This window comes from Sciurus vulgaris, assembly GCF_902686455.1.
Source record: "Sciurus vulgaris genome assembly, chromosome: 8".
NCBI classification, from domain to species: domain Eukaryota; kingdom Metazoa; phylum Chordata; class Mammalia; order Rodentia; family Sciuridae; genus Sciurus; species Sciurus vulgaris.
Window position 1 is genome coordinate 134,312,289 of NC_136468.1, and position 19,199 is coordinate 134,331,487.

Sequence of the window (19,199 nt, forward strand, 5' to 3'; positions counted from 1 at the left end):
ATCTCATTTATTTAACAAATATTAAAAATCTTGGGGCTGGGGAGATAGCTCAGCTGGGCCTTGAGTTCGATCCCCAGTACTGCAAAGAAAAAAAAAAAAATCTTGCTATTTGCCAAGATGCTGACATGGATTCTTTTTTTTTTTTTTTTTTTTTTTTTTTGGGGGGGGGGGTGAATACTAGGAATTGAACCCAGAGGGGTTTACCACTGAACCACATCCCCAGCCCTCTTTATTTTTTTATTTTGAGACAGGGTCTCATTAAGTTGCTTAGGGCTTCACCAAATTGACGAGGCTGGACTTGAACTTGCACTCCTCCTGCCTCAGCCTCCCAAGTCACTGGGATTACAGGCATGTGCCACCACGCCTGGCTTCCGACATGGAGTTTTTAAGGTGTGAGGGGAGAGGAGAAGGAGAAGTCATCCTGCCTTAGGAAGGAAGGTTCTAGAACCCATGAGATCTAGAAACTGTAAGAGCATAGACAATATACCCTCCCCTGCCTGGGGAAAGGTGGAGGAGGGAGCAGGTGATGGCAACCACAGGGTATTTCTCCAACAGTGGGAGTGTTTACTTCTGCCATATGACTCTCCTCAGCCATTAGGGAGCTCAGACCACCTCTGGCAAGGGTTCTAGTCTTCAAGGTCAGTGACTAGGGATGGTTGGGCTTCATGTATTTTTCTGCCAGTGTTTCAATTTCTTGATATCCCCTTTTACATCTTTTCTTATAAATGTTTAAATTTTTCAGGCTTCTGGATTTGTGCGCTGGTTCCCTTCCTTTGGGGAGCAAGGCAGGGAGTAAATAAATTCACCCTCTGCCTTCTTGGTGGACACCAGACTGCTCTTACTTAAGACCTTCCTGCTGCTAGGGGTGCTCCTCTGCCCACGCCTGGGGCCTGGTTCTGGGCTCTTCTCTTCCTTTTCTGATGGAGTGCCCTCTTCCTGGGCAGTAATTCTCTGCGAACTCCAAGCAGGGCTGTGTGTGTGGCATCTCTGGGTCCCCCCACGCTTATGGAATGATGGACACTGTGGACTGGGAATGTCCCACAAAGTCCTGCACAATCTGCAGGGGTATCACCTTCCCTAGGGACTCTCATGTCAGCATTACCAGCAGGACTCCCCAGTTAATTCCGGACTGTGATGTGCAAGCCCTGACCCTAGAGTCACCTGCTCACTGAGACTCAGAGGGATGCGGATATTTGGCCTCAGTTGATCAGCAGGAAAGGAGATTGGAAAGCAAGTCCCCTGGGCTCCTGCGTCTGACTTCTTGAAAAGCCCAGCTTCACCTGAGCCCAGGGGCCAGGGGGCTTCAAGAGAAGGTCAGCTGGAAGCTTTGGCCCTTTGGAGAGGGACTTGGGGAGGTTGCTGTCACTCACGTGGACTGTTCTGAGCTATGATGGAGTGGACGATCCTGTGCCAGGCTTCCCAGAGACCAGCAAGCTAGATGGCTTGAGCTGCCTGGGATTTCTGTCTGTTTCTCTCTTTGGTGCTGCTGTCGCCTGATATTCCATCCCAGCCCCTATTCCACAGTGACCTCCCTGGCCCTCACGTTTGCATCCAGCATTTCAGGGACAACCCACATGTCCACTTCTCCTTTGGCACAGGAAACCTAGCAGTGGGCACAGACTAAGCCAGTCACTCCTGCCCTCCTGCAGCCAGGTTCAAAGACATGAAGACAGGAGCCTTCGGCTGGTTGAGGCCTGTGGGGTTGAGGGGCCTCAGGGAGGCCCTAGCCTGGCTGCGGGCGATGGGCATGAGAAGGAGCCAACAACACCCCTAAGCTTAGGCCTCAGGGGTCAAGCCCCGGGTGGAGGAGTGGGCCTGGGGAGGCAGGCACTGTGGAGAATCCCACTTCCCCGGGTTCTTTGCCCACAGCCTCCTAACAGCAGCCACCGGCCCCCCACCCCCACCCCTCACTCTCTCTCAAGTGGTGTCCCTGACAGCTGGCCTCATTCTGGACCTTCCTTGGGCATTGGCCTGGCTCCAAGGTTTGATATAAATATTTGATGTGATTCAAATAAAAATGCCATCATTAAAAAAAATAGTTCTAAAGTACAAATGGGAAAAAGAGGGCACTACTCCTAGTTACCAAAACACAAAGGTACTTCTCTGTGGCCTGGCACGATGCCTATAATCCCAGCTACTCTGGAGGCTGAGGCAAGAGGTTCTCAGCCCAGGCAATTTAATAAGACCCTATGTCAAAAATAAAAATGGCTGGGGATGTAGCTCAGTGGCAGGGTACCCCTGGGTTCAATCCCCAGTAAGGGGCTGGGGACGGGCAAGTGGGGGGAACCTTGGTGTAGAAGGTGAAAACCAAGGAACAAATTCTCTGGTACAAAACAGAATTCAGAAAAACACTCAAATATATGTGAAAATTCAGTATATGATAAAAATGGCATTTCAAATCTGTGGGGGAATGATGAATTATTCAGTATGTGGTGTGGAGACAACTGGGTAACCATCTGGGGGAAAGGGGGAGTTGGATCCCTACCTCATTCCTACATACAGCCCAGATGGAGCAGGAGCGAGATGCAAACACTAAGATTAGACACGTACTAGAAAGAAAAGACAAAGAAAAGTACAGCTGGGTACGGTGATGCGCCCCGTAATCCCAGCCACTCAGGAGGCTGAGGCAGGAGGACTGTAAGTTTGAGACAAGCCTGGGAAACTTGGTAAGACCCTGTCTCAAAAGAAAAATAAAGAACTGAGGGGGGGTCAAGGTTGTAGCTCAGTGGTGGAGTGCGAGGCACTGGGTTTGATCCTCAGCACCACATAAAAATAAACAAACAGCTGGGCATGGTGGCACACGCCTGTCATCCCAGTGGCTCGGGAGGCTGAGGCAGGAGGATCACGAGTTCAAAGCCAGCCTCAACAAAAGCGAGGTGCTAAGCAACTCAGTGAGACCTGTCTCTAAATAAGATACAAAATAGGGCTGGGGATGTGGCTCACTGGTCCAGTGCCCCTGAGTTCAATCACAGGTACCAATAAATAAATAAATGAAATAAAAATAAATAAATAAACAAATAAAGACATTGTGTCCATCTACAATGAGAAATATTTTTTAAAAAATAAAGAATTGGGGATGTAGATCAGTGGTAGGGTGCTCCTGGGTTTGATACCCAGTAAACCCAGTAAACTCAAAACAAGACACAGGGACACTTTGCAATGAACGAATAATAGAAAAACCTTTAAGATACGAGTACAACACAAAACGGTGTGCGTTGTAAGGTACAATTTGTATGTAAAAAGGGGGAAACGGAAAATGTATTGTATGCCATTTCCACAGTCATGGTTATTTGAATGGGGAGAGAACCTAGAAGAGGCCAGAAGGATCTCACTTCTATCCTTTGTTACCTTTTGGATTTTGTTTTTTTCAGTACCAGGGACTTTGGGACTTTGGGACTTTTCATACTAGGTATGTGCTCTAGCTTCATCCCCAGTCCCACCTAGAACTACAATTGAAAATGTAAAATGCAAATGTTTGGTGTCGCCATTCTGTAGCCCAATCCCACAGGGGCATTTGTACTCACAAGCGAGGATGTATGTGGGAGGGCCGGGCCTGCAGCATTGCTGAGCCTTGCAGAAGACAGGGACAACCTGACTGTCTACCTGTCAGCAGGGACTGGCTAATGGCGGCCCATTCGTCCACGGAATACTGATATGAGTCTAACTCCAGAAATTACAGTTGGGTAAAAGCAGCAACATGGGCTGCAGAGGGGACTCGTGGTAGAGCACTTGCCGGGCATGTGTGGCTTCAACTCCCAGGATCTCGATCTCTCTCTAACAACACACGCACAGAACATGCGGGCAGTGTCTACCTAGGCGTGCTATGGTTTCTTTAGTATATCTCTCCAGGGATTTGCTTGGACACACAGACTATCATCCCTGGAAGAAAAAAAAAAAAATCTAGCAACTCTCTTTGCCTCCAGGGAAGAGGATGAGACTGAGAAATGGTGTGTGGGAGAACTTTATCCTTTGTGTGGTTGGCCCTCCTAAGGTCCTGCATGGCTCTCTCCCTACAAACAAACACAAACCACTAGTTGAAGATTAAAAATGCCAAAGGTTTCACCACAGCCCTTAGCGAGGCATGCAGGCGAACCCATCAGCCCTAAGGTACCTGTGGGACGCTCCAAAAAGATCTGGTTGCTGTTGTTGAATTTCCTAACCAGCCGGGAAGGCCCAAGATGCTGGAGAATCTTCTCAAAAAGAGCCAGGGCTGGCAGGGCCTGGTAGTGCGTGCCTGGGATGCCTGTGATTCTGGAGGCTGAGGCTTGAGGATGGCAAGTTCTGGGCCAGCCTCAGCAACTTACAAGACTGTTACAAAATAAAATTTAAAAAGTTTGGGGTGTGGCTCAGTGGTAGGGCCTTTGGGTTCAATCCCCAGTACCCCACCTCCAACAAGCCATGGCAACACCCAAGCCACAGGACTTCCAGGGCCTGAGAGGTGGGGAGGCCTGAGCTGAGGTGGTGGAGGAGGCATGTGATGGAAGGACAGGGAAGCTGAAGGGCTGGGATTGGATAGCTCCTAAAGCACTTTTTCTAAAGTGGCCTTGGGTGCCCCTGACGCAGTGTCCACATGTAGCATCCCATACTTTGGAGAACTGGGAGTCTGAAGTTCCCCTGCCTGTTTCCCCCCATGTATATTAAGCCTGAGGAACAGGCTGGGTCCCCCTTGCTGGGTGCTGTGTGGGCAGATGAAGGGCGGAATCATGGGAGGGTCCTGCCCACCATGCTGTGGTTTAGGCAGACTGAATTAGGAGGGCAAGCCCAGCGACAGCACACACACACCCTGTTCACAGGCCAGCTGTGTGTGGGGGGTGGTACTGGGGACTGAACCCGGGGTGCTCTACCCCTGAGCTGCATCTGCAGCCCTTGCTTTTTTTTTTTTTTTAAGACAGGGACTCACTTAATTCTGTAGATTTGCCTCAAATTTGTGATCCTCCAGCTTCAGCCTCCTGAGTTTCTCAGATTACAGGTGTGTACCACCAAGCCCAGCTCAGCCTTTCTAATTTTTTTCTTTTGTTATAAATGGACACCTTTACTTATTTATTTTTATGTGGTGCTAAGGATCAAAATCACGGCCTCACACATGACAGGCAAGCAAGCACTCTGCCACAACCCCAGCCTACCTTTATCAGCTCCCAGTGTCTTTGTCTTGGGCTTCTGGTGACCCAGTGTCAATCCAGTGGGAACAACCATCCTACATGTCCACTCTCCTGGCCTTGATGGTAAATGTGGGGGGACTGGAGGGTCAGAGAAGCCCCAGGATGATGGAGCCAGCAGTTTGCAGAGGCAGCGACCCCTGCAGCTGCTCTCAGGGTGCCTGGGTCTGGGTATGCAGGCAGCACAACAGGCACAGCCAACAGCCTCTCCTCCGGGGCTCACTGCCCTGCGCCTCCAGTTCGGTGGCAGGGCAGAGCCTCAAGCTGCATCTGCCCAGGGCCTTCCAAACCCAGATTTTTAGGCCCTGCAATAACCAAGGCTGTACAACCAAGGGCCTAGCCTGTTCGAGGCTCTCTCTGGACCCCAGGGCAGCACAGTAACACCTCAGCGTTCAGAGAGGGGGCAGTAAAGGGCAGGATGCCCAGCAAGAAGGGCAGGACATCTTCTTCCAGTTTCCTGCAGCCGGGCGGCAGTGGTGTGTCTGAGGTTGGCAGGGTTTGGGGGGCGGGGGCTGAGTGGAGACAGAACAGGAGGGAGTGGCTAGAGCTGAGGTGGCTGGGGGAACCCCTGCTGCTCCTCCCTGAGGAGCAGGTTGAAGCCCCACCAGCCAAGTGGCAGCTCTGCCATCAGAGCCCTTCCTGGGTATTGCTGCCCTCCCCAGGTCAATGCCAGAGCTGGGTGACATGGGGTGTCCTAGGTGGTTCCTGTCAGACCCCTCTGCCCGCTCCTCAGAGACTCTCCTGCTGCTCCCAGGAGCATCCCAGAAGGCAGGACGCCAGGGGGCAGGGGACCCAAATGGGAACACTGACCCTCCTGGCTGGCAGCAAAAGGCAAGACAGGGTCAGCTGGGGAGGAGTTGGGATCAGTGGCGGGAGAGGTGCCAGGGGGACCAGCAGGCCTCAGAAGTTGGTTTCCCAAGGACAGGATGGAGGGAAAACGCCGTCCTCAGTGTGGGGTAGGGGTCACGTGGGGCACAGCTCGAGCCCAGGATGCCCACCCACAAGAGCCTCAGGACCTGACACACTGGCCAGGGACACGCTTGATGTCATCATTTTTATTCACTTTCTCTTTTTGAAAATAAGAGTAAACATACAATATATACTTTCTATTTGCATATATTAAGATATAGTTACTGCAGGGATCAGACATCGTCCCCAGCCACTTGGAGGCAGTTCTCAATTCCGACTTTTGTGGAGGGAAAGAAGTGTCCGTGACTGCCAAAAGCAGAATCTCTTTATTATCAAACAGCAGAGACAGGGAAACCTAACGCGCCGTCAGACGTTGAGACTCGGGGGAGCCAGGGAGAGGGCAGCTGATGCTAGAGAAGCCCGGCAGGAACCCAAGCAGGAAGCTCACCCGCTGGCCCGCAGCCCATCCCTCAGTCCTGTCCCTGCCCTGCCCTGGGCTCCCTAAGAGGATGCCAAGGAATGTATCTGAGGCAGCGACCGTCCTCAAGGGTGGGGGGGGCAACATGGCTGCTGGGGGAGCAGGAGCCCAGGCAGGGGCTCTGGGGGCTTCTGCTGGTCTTGACCATGCGGGCAGTCACAGGGCACCAACTGCTGGACGTGGGTGGGTGGTGCAGGCCCAGAGCTCATCTCAGCTCAGCTCTGCCCCTCTGTCACAGCCATGAACCCTGGAGCCCCCGATCCTGATAGAGAAGCTTTTCAGGGAACCTTCCCCACACACCCAGGACAGCTGCCAGGGCCCACCCAACCCAAGGCAGCAGTGGGAAGGCCTCTAACACCCGAGTCAGCAGGGACTGCCCAGCGGCGAGCCCAAGGAGGGAGCTCCACACTCATGCCCAGGCACAGGCAGAGGAAGGGGACCCTGCAGCCTTGCATCAACTTTTATTGCCACTCAGCTGTTCCCTTCACTCCCCTCATCCGACCACAGACGTGAGCAGCTATGGAAGAGGAGTGACCAGAGCACAGTGTGCACTGAGATCTTGCCCCCCAAGGACCTGGTGGCCCCTGGGTGGCCAAGAACCCTGCCCCATCCCTCCCATGAGGAGGAGGTGCTGCTACCCCCAGCGGCTCCTCGACAGGGCTGGCAGAAGGCTGGGGTGGGTGCTGGATGGCCTCAGTTCTTGAGGATGGTCTCGTAGGCCTGGTACACGTGCTGGGACACCTCTGGTGCTCGACACTTCAGGGACAGCTGCAGGGGGAGAGGGGCAGAAGAGAGAGCACTCATCCTTGGGCTCCTCCTCAGCAGGAACACAAGGGGAGGGGAGAGAGAGCAGGTACCCGATGGAAGAGCATGACGTGCCCACGTGGCCTGGTGGCAGCTGCGGCTGGGGCAGATGTGAGGTAAAGCAGAGGGGGTGGCCATCACAGCCAGCTGGGTGGGGACCAAATATACTTGCAGCCCACACACCTGCTGTCAGCCTCTCCGCCAGAGCCCTACTGGCAGCAATGTGACTCATGAGCTGGAGGCTGCCAGGAGTGCCTGGTCCTCCACAGTCCTGGAGGTCTGGGGTCCTCAGGACGAAGCCTCAGGAAATCCTGAGGAATCCTGAGGGGCAGAGGGCTGGGAGGGAACAGGCAAGGTGTGCGGGGCTTGCTCCATAAAGACTGCCTCCGTGCTGACAGAGGTATGCATCCCCCGATTCCAGGCAGAGAGAGAAACCAGCCACCCTGCCACTCAAAAGCATCGGTTCTAGAGGATGCAATTAGGAAAGGGGGTATTCTGGAAGTGGGCAGCAGTGGCCCCAGGGCTCTATGCACACGGTGTGTGGACGAGGGGGTGTCAGCTCCTCAAGGGCCACTTGCTGGGAAGCATGGGCGCACAGGCAGCCTGTACACATCTGCTCAGCTTTGGGAGCAGCAGGGTGAAGCGAGGCCAAGAGATGGGTGTGGACAGGGGAGCTGAGATGCGCTGGGGCCAGGCCAAGAGATGGGGCGGCACAGCATGGCTGGGGAGGGTGGGGTGGGAAGAGGAAGAGAAAAGCAATCTGCTAACCTCCAAGTCCTGCACCACGGGCGCCAGCAGGGAAGGTGGACATGCAGCAATCAAACACAGGGAGACGGAAATTACCACCACCGGAGCCACCACTGCACCCCTCTCCCACCACAGTGCCAAGGCCACCTGTGGGGCCCAGAGGAGGCAGTGTCTGCAGGGCCATGCCTGCCAGACCTGGGGGTGCAGGGGAGAAGCAAAGCCTGGGGCTTGTCGTGGCCGGGGATAGCAGTGCAGGCTCCAGAACAGCCAGGCACCCGTGGAAGCCATCTCCTGACTGGGGCTGACTCCAGGACTGCGGACTGTGGGCTGCTGAGAGTCAGTGTCCTCCTGGCTGGGGCACCCAGGCACTCCATGACAGCAGGGTCAGGGCCTGTCGCAGCAATGCCTCTTCCCAGTTGGGGGATGCCTGGTGTCTTATCTGGATTAACTTGATGTGGTTAACTTGCAAGTTTCTAGAAAGGTCCTTTTCAGAGACAACTGATTCTAATTCACAGCAGGCTCTAAGGGGACCCCTAACCAAGCACCCCCATCAGAGCTGTCTCCGGGCCTGGGCGCCATCAGAGGCAGGAGGCCACCGGGGCGGGGTGGCAGAGCTCCAGGACTACCGACAACTGCAGGGGCCCTCACCATGAAGCTGGGGTTGCCTGGCTGGATCCGGAGCTCTGCCAGGACCCAGATGCCGTTGGTCAGTTTCAGGGACTGGTAGAGCATGTCCTGGCCCTCCACATTCCTCTTGGCGATGGTGAAGATGTTGCTGCTCTGTAGCTTGGTGCTCACAGCCTCTGTGGGGTCAGATGGGGCCCCAGTCAGTGAGGGGTACAGGAAGGGCCAGCGTGGACCAAGGGGCTGGGCTCAAGAGCTTTGGGAATCCTCACCTGCATTGAGTGCACAGTCTCTGATCTGGAACTGGGCTTCATTCTCATTGGGAATATCTTTCCATGTGGCCAGGAACATTTGCCGATCTGCAGGGTGACGGGGTCAGGTAAGAGATGAGACCCTGATAAGCCTGTGGCCCCTCAATGGCATGTGGCAGGAAATGGGTCTGGTCTTTAGTGTCTGAGGACAGGCACCGGCTCCTCGATAGCCCTTCCTGCTTCTCCAAGCAAACCCGCAGTTCTGTGAGAAGGGCGCCAGGGATGTTCCCAAATGACCCCAAGTTTCCTGCCTCTCTCCCGGTCCCCGGTCCCCGGTCCCCACTCCCACCCCCACCTCCTCCTCCTCCTCCGTTTCTGAGCTGCCTGCCTGTTAGTCATGGCCTGCCTCCCAGGCTGCTGCTGCAGCGAGCGAGAGATGACGTGGGCCAAGCCCTCCCTACAGCCTGGGCAGGGCTGAGCCCCTCCTGTACTGCCTTCTTCAGGTTCCGGCCCCAGCGCACAGGAGGTGGGCACCAAGCACATGGCATGACCCGTTCTTCCTACAACTTGTAGGACAAGGCTGAGGGGCAAGCAGGAGCGCCCACAAGCAAAACAGCTGCTGTGTGGCACAGCCCATCTGCACAGGCAGAGCTCGGGGCCCCAGCTAGGCTGCTCGCTACAGTCTCTGCAGAGGAATCGCTCATGGGGCAAGGCCATCCACAGATCCTTGGCAAAGGCCAGGTTCCCAAGCCACAGCGCACTGCAGAGACCCCAGGGGCTCCCTCACGACTCACCCATTTTCCCATCCTCCACAAAAAGGATGTGCAGTGGGTACAAGGTGCTGAAGTAGAAGACGTCAATGTTGTTTTTCACAGCCACCTAGGCATAAAGAGGTCCCCAGTCAGTCTTGGGGGCTGACACCACCTCTGAAGCCCAAAGGAGGGCGTCCCCAAACAGGTTCTCTCATATGACCCTCCCACTCATTCCCTCTGACCTGGGCCTCCCCTGGCACGTGTAGCCCAAATCAGGACTCCACAGACCAGCCCTCTGCTGACACGGCTGGGTCCCCTCCCCAGGGCCAGCAGGCAGGGAAGCACTGAGGTGCCTGGCCCTGCTGGAACACACCTGGAGGTTGTTCAGAGGCTCCATCTTCATGACTGAGCCCACTGTGTTAAGAGGCAGGGAGATCTCCACCGTCTGGTTAGGGCTGAGCGGCGCATGCACCTGGAGGGGGGCGGCGGGGGCCAGGCCAAAGCTGGGGAGAGAGAAGCCCCCGCAGGGATGGCAGGGGGAGCAGGTGCTAACACACGCCAGGTGGGCTCTTCAGGCCAGAGTGGGTACAGTGGTGAGCAAGCCTCTTCACCAAGCTGGCCTTGCCCAAACTCTAGGCTAAGGACAGGATGGGCTTCCGACCACCACACCTCCGTGGTTGTGCAGACAGGAGGCAAGAGCCTTGGGTCTGCCACTCTGCCCTGTCTCGCTGCAGACTGAAGCACATCTTCCTTTTTCCTCTGGTTTGGGTCCAGGTTCAGTACAGTCTTGCCCTGCTCTGCCCTTAAGGAGCTGCAACCTGATACCAGAGACTGGGATTATATTCTTTTAACTTGAAAACTCAGTGGCCACCCAAGTCTCTGCTGCCAATTTCCAGCTCCCAGGAGGGGTCTGATATCCTGAAGTGAAAGCCAGATTTCATTGGGCCAGAAACAGCCATGTCACATGATGGCTATAGAGATTTAGGAAAGTCCCATTTATCTGCAGAGCAGCATGTGGACAAGAGCAGTGTGTGGACAAGACCCTCCACCCTCAGTGAGAGAGAGAGCCCAGCTGCAGGCTCTTGGAAGCTAAATGAGGACAGTATGGACTAGGACCTGAATGGAGCTCTTGGTATGCCCAGGCTGAGCATGTAATAGCACAGCAGTTTCTATCCTCGTAAAAACAGACTGGTAGAAATCATCCCATCTTCCAGATGAGGACATGGAACCTCAGGGTGGCAGACTCATGCCCAGAGTCTCATGTCAGGGTAAGCGACACTGCTACGAATCAAAACTCAAGCTTCCTGACTCCTGCTGTGCTCTTTACCCATGAGGCCAATTAGGCCTGCCTAAGAAACAACAGGAGATGACATAGGGAAGCCCAGGACTGCATGGTGGCTCAGCTCTTCAGGCCTTCCTGGGAGCTCTGCCCCTGCCTATGTGATCTTCAGCAAGGCCCTCGCCCTCTCTGAATCTGTTAAAAAGGGGAAGTGGCATCAAGTTTACTGGACTGTCAGGTGACTCCATTGCAACAACACTCCGAAAACACTTGGCACAGGCCCTGACACCCAGGAAGCATTCAGTGCACAGGAGGTTCGTTAGGAGCAATTCTTGGGACCATCCCTAGTACTTGCAATGCATCTGTGGACTCCAGGGTCCTCTGAGGGGAAGTGACAGCTGCTCCAGCCCTCGTGGCCTGCCCAAGGGTGGGAGTCCCAGGATCTCCCTGAGGAAGCAGCCCCTTCAGTCAACTTCTTAGAGGCTCAGTTTGCTCATCACTAGAGCTGCTCAGGAAGAAGAATCATCAGGAGGGGCTGCTCAGGTTCCCCAGAGAGCCCTGGCCTAGCTGGCCTGACCAGCCCAGCATGGTGCCAGACAGCTGAGCTGCCCCACTAACATGCAGTGGGAGGACCCGAGTGGAGAGGAGTCTGGAGCGGCCACCACTTATTCCCAGAGGAATCTGTCTGATCTTGTGCCACTGGGGTTGGGATGGGGTAGTAGGCAGGCCCACACCCCACCTGCCTTCCTGACACAGATGTGACTAGAGTCTGGAGCAGAGGCTTGAGCTCCTGATAGTGGGGGCAGGCAACTCCTGGTATGGAGAAAGCTTATTAAAGGCTGGTTGCTGGGTTGGAGCTGGGCTTTCTTTTTTCTTTTTTTTTTATTTTGGTACTGGGGAATGAACCCAGGAGTGCCTTACTGAGCTATACCCCCAGTTCTTTTGTTGCCTTTTTTTTTTTTTTTGTACCAGGGATTCGAACCCAGGGGGGCTTAAGCTCTGAGCCACATCCCCAGCCCTTTTATTTTTTATTTCTAGACAGGGTCTTGCTAAGTTGCTGAGGCTGGCTTTGAACTTTCAATCCTGCTTCAGCCTCCAGAGTTGCTGAGATTACAGGTGAGTGCCACTGCACCTGGCTACTATCTAAATTTTGAGACGGAATTTCACTAAATTGCTGAGATTACAGGCCTGTATCACAGCACCCTCATGGAGCTGGGATTTCTATCAGCAACACTTCTCCAGCCAAAAAAGGCAGGCAAAAGTACAGGGGGACACTCTCCCTGCTCTGCCTGGTACTCTGGAGTCTATGTGAAGCGGTCAAGGGGAAGGGGAGGGGAGGGGATTACCGCTGTAGAGGGTTTTGGCCTGAGAGTGGTGAGACATCCAACTTCTACAGAAATGAGGCACCAGGCCCCATGTGGCTGCCAGCTCTGCTTGCAGGCCAATGTGGACTCCAGGCAGGCTGGCCTTGGGAACTCACCTGTTGCGGTTGAACTGGATGGCAAAGTCTGTCATGACCTGCAGGGCCTTGTTGGTCAGTTGCAGGTCCATGGAGATGGAGCCCACCTGGCGGGTGAAGGTGCCTGAGATTTCCAGCCCCTTGGCCTTCATGGCTGGGAGCCAGACCTGCAGGGAAGAGGTAAGGTGGGGCTCTTACATGCCTCTTCCTCTGACCTAAACCCAGCAGCCTGGCTGGGGCTCCTTTTTTTCTTTCTCCTGAGGGGAACTCCCAGATTGGCCACACCTGCCTTCTGGGGAAAGATCTCGGGGCCCACTTAGGGCCACTGCAGTGCTGTGGCTGCCCTCAGAATAGCTGGGGATGTGGACTGGTACACTCAAGGGCTTATCCAAGTATTTAGAGGTCAAAGAAAACACTTAGCAAGTAGGGCTGAGAAGGCAACAAGACAGGTGAGCCCTGCCAGCCTCCTGACAAGCCAAGGACAGAGCTGAGTGCCCAACGACATCTTGGATTCTGGCCAGAAGTTGAGTCCTTCCTGGCTGTCACAGTCTGTCCTCCCTTACAGGAGGAATGGCTGGCCTTTCATTGTAGAAGTGGTCTAACCAAGGACAGTACCCAAGAGGACCTCCTCTGGCAGGCCCTTGGTGCCTGACTGCCCTTGTCAATGCAGTCTTAGCCCAAGAGCTGCCGCCTCCAGGAAGCCAGCCTCCAAGCTCCTTCCCCAGTGATATCAAGGCAGATACTTGAGCCTGTGCACTCATCCCTTCTGTTCCCACAGAGCTCCTGGAGGGAAGGGCTCCACTTTTCGGTCTTCACATCCTTGGTTTAGAGCCTGGTGTGGAGCTGGCATTCAGGGAGGGTTTGCTGAACCAACAGCAGGAATCCCAGCTGTGCCCATTAAGGGTCCTTGACGTCACACAGATGCCTCTCAGGCTTAGTCTCCCGTGGGTGGTTCACTGACCCCTTAAAATCAAAAGGTCTGGTTACAACTGGCAGCTTCCAAAAGTGTCTGTAACTCTCACGCTGCACCGTGCAGCCCGAGTCCTGTCAATGCCACCTGCCGCCGGGATCTTCACTTCCTGACTCCTCCACAGAAACCACTTTTGTCTGTGCCATCAGATCTCCCCAGGTAGGGCAGACACCTGTGGTGCCTTTCCCTAGCAGCTAGAGGCATTTTGTGAAATACAAATGTGATCATGGCACCCTTGAAAACCCCTTTCAAACTTGCAATGGCCTCTACAGCCTGGGACTACTCCAGGATTGGCGTGGCCCAGCTCCCCGGGAACCCGCGCCTTCCAGTTCCTCTGTCTGGAAAGCACTTATCCACCCACACCTCATCTGGCCAAGCCCAGCACCTTTTGTATGTCCTGGATAGATCTGGGAGAGCAGAAATGACAGGTTTCAGCTCTAAGCTCTGGGCTGTGACTAGGCACATAGGAAGCAGTCAGACAGCAGCTGAACCTGGCCCCAAGTCCAGCTTCCTCAGGGCTGGAGGACTTCCCCAGCCCGTCCCCACAGGCCGCCTCCTGCTTTTTTTCTTTTTCTTTTTGATTTTTTAAATTCCTTTTTAAATAGTATTGAGATTCTAGCTGCTGAGCCACATCCCTAGCCTTTTTTAATTATTTTGAGACAGGGTCTGCTAAGTTACCCAGTTGGCCTTGAATTTGCAATTCTCCTGCCTGTCTCTCAAGTCATTGGCTGAACCAGTGAACTGTCCCAACCTGCTGACCCACGTGCTGCAGGAACTCAAAATTCTTGTACCTCGGGAGCCCCATCCTTCCTGACCAGGAGGGTTGGAGAACATATTTACCCCAGGGCAGGTGGGGAAAGCACAAGAAGCAGACAATTCCAATAATCACACTGCTGCCGGGGACAGGTAGATGAGCTGCTGCTGCTTCTGAAGGGAGAGCACACGTACATCCTCCAACCTTTCTGTGACTGAGGCAGTGGGGAAAATCCTGACCCTGTTGCAAGGACTCGTCTTCCAGGCAGGATTGATTACTCCTAACATAGCAGTCCCCTTGCATCTCATCCCTGGCACTCACTGCTGACCAGGGACAGTCCTCTGGTCCTTCACTAGGACAAAGCAGTGATGATGTATTAAGGTTAACATATGAGTAGAGGCCAGCTCACTGAGGACCAACCCATGGCTTTATATTCTGAGTACCTTTCAGTGCCTGGCAATGGCACGCACAGGGTTGCAGGAGTCTCTGCTGTTCTTTCTCCCCATCCTGCCTTATGCCTATCATATGGGGCTTTCAAAAGGTACAGGCCAGTCTCCTGCCTCAGTGTAGACAATCTGTGTAGTAATTAGTCAGCAGAACACGGTTTACATCATACCCTATGCCCTCTGTTCTCTGATCCTGCTGATTCTGAACAACCAATGCAAGACATTGAGGCAGATGCATAGGCAGTTTTCACTTTGGGGCCACCACCTTGCACTCAGTTTCAGATTGTCACCAGGTATGAGACTGTAGACAAAAACACTCAGATTTCTCAATCACTAAATGGGAATCACTGTAACATAAGGTTGCAGGAGGCCTCTGGGGACAGTGGGTGCTGGGCAAGGCTGGTGCAGAGCCTGGTATACCAGTGTGCCGCTGATGTCAGAGCTGCTGTCTGAGGGCCTCTTGGGGTCCAGACACTGCTGGGGGTCCTGCCTGGGGGATCTGCAATGACCTATTAAGGGTCACATAGGACTACTATCACTGTAGGTACAGCTGGCACATTGTGAGTGAGGTCAAGTGCTGGCCCTTCAAAACAGGTCCCTGTGTCCCTGAAGGCCTACCTGCGTTCTGCTCTGTGGAGGGAACCTCAGAAGTAAGGGGCTCTGGCAGACACAGCTTCTGACACAAGCGTCGTGAGGGGATTAGGCCAGATATGTCCTTCTAATGCTGACGACATAGCCTGTACTGTGCTCTCCTTAGTCCCAAACTCACATGTTCTCATGCTCTAAACCCAGTTCTGCTTTCCTTGGCACCCCCTGCCCTGTGTCCCCATCTCAGCACCTCCAGTCACCTGGCTGCTCAAGTTAGAACCACCCCCAAGCCCCTACACATCCTGTCCTTCCCATCTCCCAGGGAGGTCTCAAGTCCAGCCTCTGTGTCTACCCCCAAAGCCACCCCACTCATTCAGATGGTCAGTAGCACCCATCCCTCCCTGCCAGTCTCTTGAGTGGGCTCTGTGCTTCTGCTCCACATCCTCCCTGGAACCAGAGCTTCTCTCTCAAGGGCAGACCATTTATTTCATCACTTAGCTTAAAGCCTTCCAACAGCTCCTGTTACAACTAGATCAAGAGCAAATGCTCAGCCTGGCCCTGTGGACCTTGCTCTTGCTAATCTCCCATCTAGCCATGAGTCTCAGGGGATGGTGCTGCCCAGGGTAGAACAGTGGGTACTTGTGAGGCATCTCCAGACTCTACTGGGGGACCTGCTTGAGTGATCTGGTCACCAGCACTGGCATAATAAGGGGGTCTATGATTTGTGGGTTGGAGTCAGGTGCTGGACATTCTATCATGGGACAACAGTCCCAGTGACAAGCAACTGTCCTGGGTATCCTTGCAGCATTTTCTGCATGGAAAGTTCTAGGACTATAACTCAAGGGGAGTCTGTTCTTTTCTTTTTCAGTGGGACTCAGTCACTATTTCACAAATTAACAGTAGCGCCGGTCACATCACTCATGGTGTCCAAGCTTCTAACACTAGCTACAGCTGTCACAGCCACAGTGATAACCTCAGCACATCTTCTGGGGTAGGTGGGTGTACCCAAGCATTTACATTGAAATGTGGGCTTGCATTTTCATCTTTGTGTCTCCTTCACCCAGTGATAGTGTTGGATTATTTTTTGAAATTCTACATGTAGACAGGTTGTAGAGTCTACCAATTTTTTTTTTTTTTTTTTTTTTTCTGGGTGCTGGGGATCGAACCCAGGGCCTTCTACCGACTGAGCTATCTCCCTAGCCCCTACCAATTTTCTTTAGGGACAGGAATGGGGCACTATAAATTGTCTTCTAGGCCAGGCACAGTGGTGCATGTCTGTAATCCCAGCAGCTCAGGTGTCTGAGAGAGGAGGATTACAAGTTCAAAGCCAGCCTCAGCAACTTAGCAAGGCTCTGAGCCACATACCAAGACTGTCTCAAAATTAAATAAATGAACAGGTTGGGGATGTGGCTCAGTGGTTAACTATCCCTGGGTTCAAGCCCTGGTATTAAAAAAAAAAAGACTTTTGTAACTGAGGCACTGGGTCTGAAGCACTGAAAAATACTGTGCCTGCTCAGTGCCCTGACAAGGTAGGGAGCACTCTCCCCTCTCACCCCTCCAGGCCTTGCTATGGGCAGTTCCCTAGCCCTGGAGCACTCTTCCTGCATTTGCTCAGCTAATTCAACCGTTCTGCAGGCCTGCACTCAGCAAGCCCTCCTCCAGGAAGCCTTCCTGGGCCCCCAAGGCAAAGTCAGCTTCTCTTCCTCTGTGCTGCTTATGGTCCCACTTCTCTTGCACAGGCCATTAAGGAAGTTACACGCCATCTCTATTAATTTTTCTGTTCCTGCTGAGTGAAGGCAAGGTATTACTTACTGCTTTGGGGGCCACGTATGATCCTGACAAGGTGCCCACACCACTGGTCAAGTCAAAGAGGTCACTAAGGCCACTGCTGATAGGTGCTCCTAGTCTGACTGGTACTGCTGCTGCTGGGGGAGCCCCAAAGCTAGGGTCCCCAATCTGGAAAGGAAGGGAAAGAGGTCAGAGGCAGGCATCAAAAGCAGGGACATCAGGGGTATGGGAAGAACAGTCACTTGACTCTTTAGAACGGTGGAGGTGGGGGTGGGCTAGCCCTCTGCATCACAGGAGAGTGAGATGTTTGAAGGAGAGAGGATACGCCCTCCTGTGCCCTACAAGCCTTGAAACTCAGGGATGACCCATGGATAAAAGAAGGAACCCAGACATACTACTGGGTAGATGTGCTAAGCAGACCAGAGAGCCTCAGGATGACAAGGTAATTTATCACGGGGTGGAAAGAACATAGTGAAGAATTCATAGTCTACAGGGCCCAATGGCAACTGGATGCCAGGTCAAAGCAAAGGCTGCCAGGATGCTGGACCGAAGGCCAGGGCTCAGCAGGGAGAGACTGCCATGACTTCACCCACCCCTTGGGATGCTGGGCTAGTGTTCTGAGGAGGAGCAGGGAAGAAGGCTTGGTGACACAGGGTTGAACCATACCCCTTCAGGCTCATCCCCCATCTCCAAGCAGAAGCAGCAGGATGGAGAGAAGAGGCAGCAACATGCAGACAGAAAAGCCAGGAAAAACAACAGAGAAAGAGAAAGAGAGAGAGAGAGAGAGACAAGAAAAGGGAAAGAGGAAGATTAGTCAACTGGCTCCAACCAAGGTGAATCTGATTTGAGGCTGAGCCCTGTCCCCTTATGGGTACTACCCTGTTGGCTTCACCTACCACCCTCACATCCTGGGCCACAACCCTTCCTACCCATGCCCTAGTAGTGCTGACTGCCACATGCCTGCCCTTGTGTTGCAACCTTGGGCACTTGAGCTGAGTAGGGAAAGAGAAGAGCTTGGCTGTCCCCTGCCACCTGGCTCTACTAGCTACCTAAAGAAGCCTGGGGATACCCTAGGCCCCTGTAACCACCCACTCTCCAAAGGCCCAATCTCTCATGGGCTCTCTCAGAGAGGCCTGCCTGGGCTGCTGACCCCAGCTGGTGTAGTCTGAGGAGGCATGGACACTGGCCTGGCTCCTAAAGCCAGGACTATCCCAATGTGCAAAGACAACGAGTATTCAGGGTCAAAGGAAGTGGCGAGGATTGACTGAGCAGTTCAGCAAGGGGGCTGCGTCCTGCCTCTGCGGCTTAGCAGCTGTGCTGTCTTACAGGGTCAGGCTGTCTTATGGTCCCAGTTTTCTCATCTGCAAGTAGGAGCTACACAATCACCTTCAAGGGCAGACACAGGGATTTAATGTAGTGAGCCTGAGGCACTTGCCTAGTGCGGCAAAGAGCGAGTATTCACTGGCTACTCCTCTGAAGATCACTGTCAACATCACCTGGGTGGCGGGGGCAGGACATACCAGACTGTCAAGGCCACCACCGAGAAGATCCACGGCTCCCATCTGCACTGAGGAGGTGACCAAGGGTGGGCCACTCACTGGGGGACCAAGGTCCAGGTTGAGAAGATCACCTAGCAGGTCACCCTGGGTGGGGATAACATCTGGCTGCTCACCAGCTGGGGCTCCAGCAGGCGCTGTCTCAGGGCTCTCTGTGCTCTCGCTCCTGTCAGACACAGAAAGCAGAGGGTCAGCAAGCAGGGCTGTCCAAACGTCCCAGGGAGGTCAAAGAGATCCCAGTCTTCAAGATCCTCCCCCAGGACAGGCACTGGATCTCCTCATTGTCCCAGGGGGCCATTGACAGCCCTCCACCTCCCCATTTGTAAATCTGGTCCATCTCTGGGCTCTCCATGGGGGTGGATGAAGGTAAAGAACCATGTGTATTTACTCTTTGGCACACACAAGAGAAAACTGGATGCCACTTCCAAGGACTGTCACAGGCCAAAACAGTCACATGGGAGCAGCGGAGGTGGTAAGAACATGGTTCTGGAACCAGATAAAAATGGGTCTGAGCCTCAGCTCTGCTAGCTGCTGGGTTGTTGACTGACCACTCAAACTCTCTATGCCCACTGTCCTCATCAGCTAAATTAGGGGGACATTTTCTCTTAGCTGTTGATAGGTCAAAAGAGGTCATCTGG

General features: G+C 53.8%; 1 protein-coding gene across 5 annotated transcripts in view; it reads right to left on the reverse strand.

The window, feature by feature from the left end:
* Window positions 1–7,081: 7,081 nt before the first annotated feature.
* The window catches only part of AP1B1 (adaptor related protein complex 1 subunit beta 1), a 53,102-nt gene continuing 40,984 nt past the window's right edge, over window positions 7,082–19,199 (reverse strand). For 2 of the 5 annotated variants that reach the window (XM_079151304.1, XM_079151305.1), the window contains exons 14-23: window positions 18,526–18,727; window positions 17,672–17,692; window positions 17,030–17,173; window positions 12,481–12,626; window positions 10,095–10,224; window positions 9,764–9,848; window positions 8,991–9,077; window positions 8,743–8,897; window positions 8,116–8,241; window positions 7,082–7,311 (exon numbers count right to left, since the gene is read on the reverse strand). In XM_079151304.1, the coding sequence (XP_079007430.1) occupies window positions 7,237–7,311; window positions 8,116–8,241; window positions 8,743–8,897; window positions 8,991–9,077; window positions 9,764–9,848; window positions 10,095–10,224; window positions 12,481–12,626; window positions 17,030–17,173; window positions 17,672–17,692; window positions 18,526–18,727 (1,171 nt within the window). In that variant the 3' untranslated portion in view covers window positions 7,082–7,236. The remainder of the gene's footprint in view (window positions 7,312–8,115; window positions 8,242–8,742; window positions 8,898–8,990; window positions 9,078–9,763; window positions 9,849–10,094; window positions 10,225–12,480; window positions 12,627–17,029; window positions 17,174–17,671; window positions 17,693–18,525; window positions 18,728–19,199) is intronic. The other 3 variants (XM_079151306.1, XM_079151307.1, XM_079151308.1) reach the window with 3 other exon arrangements.